General features: G+C 37.0%; 1 protein-coding gene across 1 annotated transcript; it reads right to left on the bottom strand.

Moving 5' to 3' along the window:
- Window positions 1-4,171, bottom strand: LOC112045900 (uncharacterized). Its single transcript, XM_052882762.1, has one exon. The coding sequence runs from the start codon at window positions 4,169-4,171 to the stop codon at window positions 3,659-3,661; it is 513 nt and encodes a 170-aa protein (XP_052738722.1). The 3' UTR covers window positions 1-3,658.
- Between the last annotated feature and the right edge of the window lie 2,419 nt (window positions 4,172-6,590).

Raw genomic sequence — 6,590 nt, forward strand, 5'->3', positions numbered from 1 at the left:
TTTATTTTTTGTAATAAAAACAAATTTAATTACGCCAGTATGATGTATTCAATAAACGAACTGATTTTTTTACAGATGAATAGGATTCTTTTCTGCTATTTTATTATTATTACGCAGTCTTATTTTTTACTACGAGTAAATTCTTTTCGGACAGTGTTTTAATATCAAATATATTTAGGAATGTACCTAAGTATCATAATTTTATTCAAAACAAACATTCAAAAAGTTAAAAAACAAGAAAATCTTACACAACATTAACAAGTTTACTATAGTTTATAAACATAACACAATGTCAATAGTCAATTTGTATTCACAAAATCTAAACCTAATGTAAGTTAATAGTAACGTAAATTTTTAAATACATAAAATTAAAAACAAACCTACCAAGGTATTTTTTTTTCAAAAATAATTTATAAGAACATGTCCGCGAATATGTTTGTATATTCACTATTTTTAACCAAGTTCATATAGGTTAAGTAGATGTTTTATATAGAGGAACTTGTTCCTACTGAATAAATTTCTGAACGGCCTTTAACTGTGGGGCCAAAAGATATAATCTACAACTTACTACAAACTTTTAAATAATAAAAAAACAAAAAAAATACAAAAACTTTACAATATAATCAATACTACAATCTTTGTGATCTTATTTATAAGTAAATGTATTCTAATAATCTGTAACGCTGTTGATTAGAAATAAACAAAATAAATATAAACAACTTATAATAGGTTTAGCTTTCGTTAACACTTAACTATTGTATAATTACAGATAGATGTACAAATAATATGACTATTATTACTTTATAGGCTAAGTTACGTATATTATTGGAAACATTTTAAAGTAATGAAAACAAAATCTACTGACTAAAGTTTTATATTGGTTAAAACCTATTTCTAATAATAATAATTAATTAATTAAAACACGAAGCTCGTATTATAAATTTTATACAATTTTTTATGTTAAAAAAATCTTTATTGGCTGCAGAAAAATTGTTTGCTTATATTTTTTTTAAAATAGGTTAACCAAATTCGCAAACAAAAAATTCAGAATTCTTTATACACTTTAAGCCTTTTATCAACATGACCTGGTATCTATTTTTTGTATATTTCAAATATTGTTCCAAGTTTTTTCTTTCAATGATTTGGAATAAATTGTAATTCATATTTATATACTCGTATAATATTTTTTTATCTATATAATATGAAATGTTTATTAAGCATAAAAGAAAATACAATTTATATGGTTCAAAAATAATTGTTGCTATATTATATAAAAGCAGCTGTATTATTTTAATTATTTATTTAATCCTATTTTTACAACAGCATAATATACAAAAACGTCAGATGTACAAATATATAAAAGTGCATAAAACGTTCCAAAAATGTGTTTCTCAACAATCCATCTACCATGTTTTAATACATTATATTTCATTTTATATAAATCTTCGCAAAACAAGTATTAAAACTACCCAAAGAATCATTCATTCATTTTTTACATTTAGCAACAAATATACACAATTTTGATTCTGAAGAATTGCAACGTCTTTTGCTTGATGTTCCAATGATGGTAAACATGCAAACGGTAATCTAATCTGAATAGATATTCGCTAACTCAGTGGCATTCAAAAATTAAAAGAAGCTCAAATCGTTTGAAATATTTTTTTAAATCACTTCATAATGAAATGGTAATGTCAAATTCGGTTGATATTATCTTTTGAATTTTAGCAAGTAATCAAGCTTGTTTTTTTGAGGGTCTAAGTCAATTGCAAATTTACAGCATTTGTCATTTTACTACAATTATATTCTTTAAATTATTATGACAGATAGGTAAGCATCCATGACTAAAACTTGTATAGAAAATGAAATAAAAAAACACGTTGCTTTATGTAAAAACTAAATAACGAATACATGTATATTAAAACTATGTTATCTAAGCTCTATATTCGTTATCATTATACATATTTATATTTAGCATCACGATTCGCGATCAAATAGGGAACAGATGGGATGGGATGGAAGTTATCGCAATTTTACAGCGGTACAGTTAATTTAAATCCATTTAAAACACTAAATCTAACAATGCGAATAAAGAATAAAACAAGAAACTATTTATTTCACAAACTATTACACATTATAACTTAAACATAATCATGTGTTACGATGATACGCTTAAATATACTTCCTATAAGCACCTTTACAGAAAAACATTATTCAAATATACAATGACATTTAATATAATGTTTATTGTCACTATAATATCAAATTATTATAAAATAATAAATGAATAATAAATTTAATTAAAATTAAATTTTAAAAATTAAAAAAATTAAAAAACACTTATTTATGATTTTTATTTTTCACAGTAAAATATTTTAAACATAAATTAACAAAAAATTAAAATCATGGTTACCCTCCCAATTTACACGAAACAAATAGGATAATTTTTAGAAAAATAAAAGTTATTGAAAAAATATTACGAATTATTTTTCGTTGAGATGACAAAAAATCTACAAAGCACTGCCGCTAAAATATATATTTGAAAAATTTGGAATACCTACTAGACGTAAGTCGTAGACCAAGAGTGTCTTTAGATCGTAGACTGAGGTCCGAGACTGACTGGATCGTAGACCGGAAATTATTCTAAATTGTAGACCAAAAGAATTTGGATAAGATAAGCCAAGAGGGATTCTAGTATCCCAGAGATAGATTCCTGTAGAGTGTAGACCAAAAGTGACTCTAGATCGTAGACCAAGAGTGAATGGATCGTAAGCCGACTGACTCTAGATTGCTGACCAAGAAAGACTAGATCGTGACTCTAAATCGTGTAGATGTAGACTAGGAATGATCGATAAATAATCCATCTTTTAATTCACTGAATAACGTTTTTTTTTCAAAAGCTTCGCTCGTAGCCTGACAAAGTCCTGAAGTTGTGAAAGCCCAATAATTTCGAAGCTAAGTACCAAAATATTTTTTTATCATTATAATGTCAAGGTAATCAGCAATCAAGGACTGTCCTTGGGCCTTGACACGCGATGCCGTAATAGAGAACAAATCCGAATCATGTAACCGGAGTGGTTACAAAGCGATTCAATATTATTTATTTCGCTTATTAAGTAATAGCAAGCGGATGTAAGCGCCATTTTGCGTGTTCGCTGTTGTAAACTAATTCCTTGACTGTTGTTCGTTTCATACATGTATACACATAGTTACACACACTTGTGCGTAAGCTTTAGCTATTATAGTCCTCATAATGAAAAACAAAATCAATGTCGTACCTAATTCAACTATATCCAAATTGTTCTTGTTACTTATAACACAAAGTTGTAATAGAATTTCCTTTTATTAAATAGGTATAGGTAGGTATGTAATTTGGCACACTTGTATTTAACATAATATTATTCTGTAACGGCACGTCAACGACGCAACAATCATATCGATGTGATTCTTATGTCTACGACACGGGACAAGCAGGAATCACGGCAACAATTAAAACGTCCGAACTAAATTTAGGAACATTTTAATCTAAAACAATTACCATATTACAAATTACTAAATCTAATAACATTTGTTTTGTTATATAAAAAGCACATTCGCAGTCTGTGGTGTCACTACCGAATTATTATTAAAAACGATCACTTACAAACTTACGATAAGAATGCTAAATCTCGTCCGACTCTGATCTAATCGAGTCGTAGTTGGACGTTTTGCTTCTAAGCATCCTAAGGAACGAGCCCACTGCGAAAATTGTCCGTCTATGTCTATGAAATATACCCTGATACAAGGCCTCCCTCAGAGCCTTCCGGTCGTCCGAAATCACGGGCTGCGTGCTCAGCGTCACGTCCGAGTGGGCGCCTATCGACTTCTGATGCCGGAGGCTCCCGTGTTTCTTCTCCAGAGATTTCTGATTCGGCAAACTCATCGTGGACTCTATCGACGAGTTCTTCGTCTTCCTTAAGTTTAACATTTTCTTGCTCGAAGACGATTCCGACGACGAGCGGACGGGGGCTAATTTGGACCTGTGCAGAGGGTTGTTCGAGTTCTCCGGGTGGACCACCAAGTCGACGGACCTCTGGCTCACCGCACTCGAGCGCGTGAGCGTTCGCTGCGAGCTCGAAGGCTCCACTTTCGGCACTCTCTCCTCCTTCGGCTGCTCCGCCTCTATAGCGATCATCGTGGCTTCTACGAGCGAACGCGGCGACTGAGTCGGACGTGAGGCAGTCACATCATCGGCGGCCGCGCCTCGTCCACGCTCTCCGCCGAGGGCACGGCGAGATGAATGACGACGTCGTTATTGTTGGGATTGTCCGCCTGGCCGCGGCCCTCGCAACAATTGCTGAAGGTTATCGTCGGAACCTTCCCATCGCAGTCGATCTGCACCGTGTTCAAATCCTGCGCCAGACGGTCGACGTTCTTATTGTCCTGTAGGTGTCGATCAATAGAGTTTGCACTCATAATCGGTGAGAGCCATTCCTTGTCGTCGGAACTGTAAAACGTGTCGACTTCGGGGGACGGGGCGAGGTCGTCGCGGAAGGTCGGGGACACGCCCTCCCCGCTCACGTGCAAGCTGATCAGTCCGGCTAAATTGACGTTGAAGTTGCTACGCGCGGTCGCCCCGCCCTGCGCTTGAGCCGCGTCGGTTATTATGCGATCGGTGATCGTTTCGATTTCCGCTTGCAGCGTGGGATCGTCCTCGTAGAACTCCGTGAGACCCTGGAGGTTCTCGAACCAATTGCTGTCTAGTAAGCTCGATGTGGTTTTCTTGTGATCGGCTGTCTCCTCGCGTTGGCGGTCGACGAGTTGCTGGAGGGACTCCTCGTGCTGGCGGAACAGAGTGTGGTAGGCCTGGCTGACCGCGCGCAGGGAGTAAGAGGAACGGGGCCGCGGGAGGAGTGAGGCGGAGGGGGGCTGCGCTGACACGCTGCCGCGCCACACCTGCCGTCGCGCGCGCTCTAAGAGTATTGCATTGGAATTAAGAATCCTTTCAAAGTCCGACACTTGGTCGGCTTCGCTGATCTGCAACAGCAGCTTGTTCTCCGTCTCCCTCCCGCACACGGCGTGGCACAGCTTCCTCTCGACCTGTTTGGAATTACACTTGGTTAGGTTATCGTTTTTCTTGGAGCTCCCTACGGATTTGGAGGTTGGATGTTTGTGGGCGTCGTACGACATCGGTATCGACAAGGTCTGCACGGAGACCGCGCAGGGGATCTTCTCTACGACGGTCCGCTTTTGTTTTTTAACAATAACGTTAGCTTTGGAGTTCCGTTTAACCCGGTCCGTCGAGGGTTGCCTGTGGACGTACTGCTTGTCGGAGAAGCGCGAGCGGAGGGTATCAGCGCTACGAATATTTCGACCGTACTGGGATTTGGGGCGCTCAGCTAAGCAGACACTCTTGGCTCTCAAAGGGGCATCGGGTTTTTCTTTCTTCATGACTGTCGAAGTCTTTATAAAGCGAATCGATCGAACCGTCCCGAGCGAGCCGCGACCGAGATTTGACTGTCTGCAAATCATGCACTACTTTCTTCGAAAATAGTATTGTATGGAGTGAGCGTAAAAAGTAATTTATGGTGTAGCGTGCTGCGGCCGATCGATGGGCTCTATGTACCGCTGTAGCTGTCTCGCTGAGATTGGCATAAAATTCGCCAAATGTACCTACGATGCGCGGCCTGTTACATCATAACGTCAGTAACCCTAGCACGAATCATTGTTTTGAATTACTTTTTTTGACCTACATCAAAAACGGAGGTTATCAATTCGACCGATGACCGAAATGTCAGACGTTTTAAAGTCTTGACGTTTTAAAAATGAATGAAAAATAAGTTAACTTAGCTGAAATAAATGAATTAAAATTCTGAATTTATTTGAGGCGTTACAACCTATATTTATTTAGCTGGCACCAACCTCTATAAAATTGTTGAGATTATTTTATGTAGATTTTTAAAAATCTTTAGGTCTATAATAATTAGTGGCCCAATAAGTTTTGCCGTTTTTAGAGGACGGATTCCTTCGTGCGCGAGTCTAACTCGCACTTGACCGGTTATTAAATTAACAATTTTGAAATTGGTGTAATATTTTCAAATTACTTTTTTCAGAAATTATAAAACATTTTTGTTAATATCTCTTTCTCGTTGCGATAGGACAAAAGCGCGAGCCATATGTAGACAAACGTAGACAATATTAGCTTTTTACACGCATCTAAGGCCCACAGAAAGATACTGGAATATTAGTTTGACTCGGGACATGAATTATAGATTGGCAACTTTGTTCGTAACACTCCCGATGGCCCGCGGGGCATGTAGCAATGAATGAAAAACCCACGACTGATCACTTCCCCACACGCACGATTTCACACCCGCGTGGTCTTTCCCCCATCGCCCGCATATCATGTCATCAACGAACTCGGCAGACTATTCCTTTCATAATTCATCATACCGTCCAAAGGATAGCTTAATCGGTAAGCTAACCTTTGGACGGCACGACGAATTTCGACGTCTCGAAAACTTTGATCGTTTCAAGACGTAGCAATCGTACTAGGGGATTAATTTTACGATGTCACGTTTTCGTGAGAAGTGAACTTTATGGTTTCTTTTTAT

Source organism: Bicyclus anynana, chromosome 8 (genome assembly GCF_947172395.1).
Source record: "Bicyclus anynana chromosome 8, ilBicAnyn1.1, whole genome shotgun sequence".
Lineage (NCBI taxonomy): Eukaryota > Metazoa > Arthropoda > Insecta > Lepidoptera > Nymphalidae > Bicyclus > Bicyclus anynana.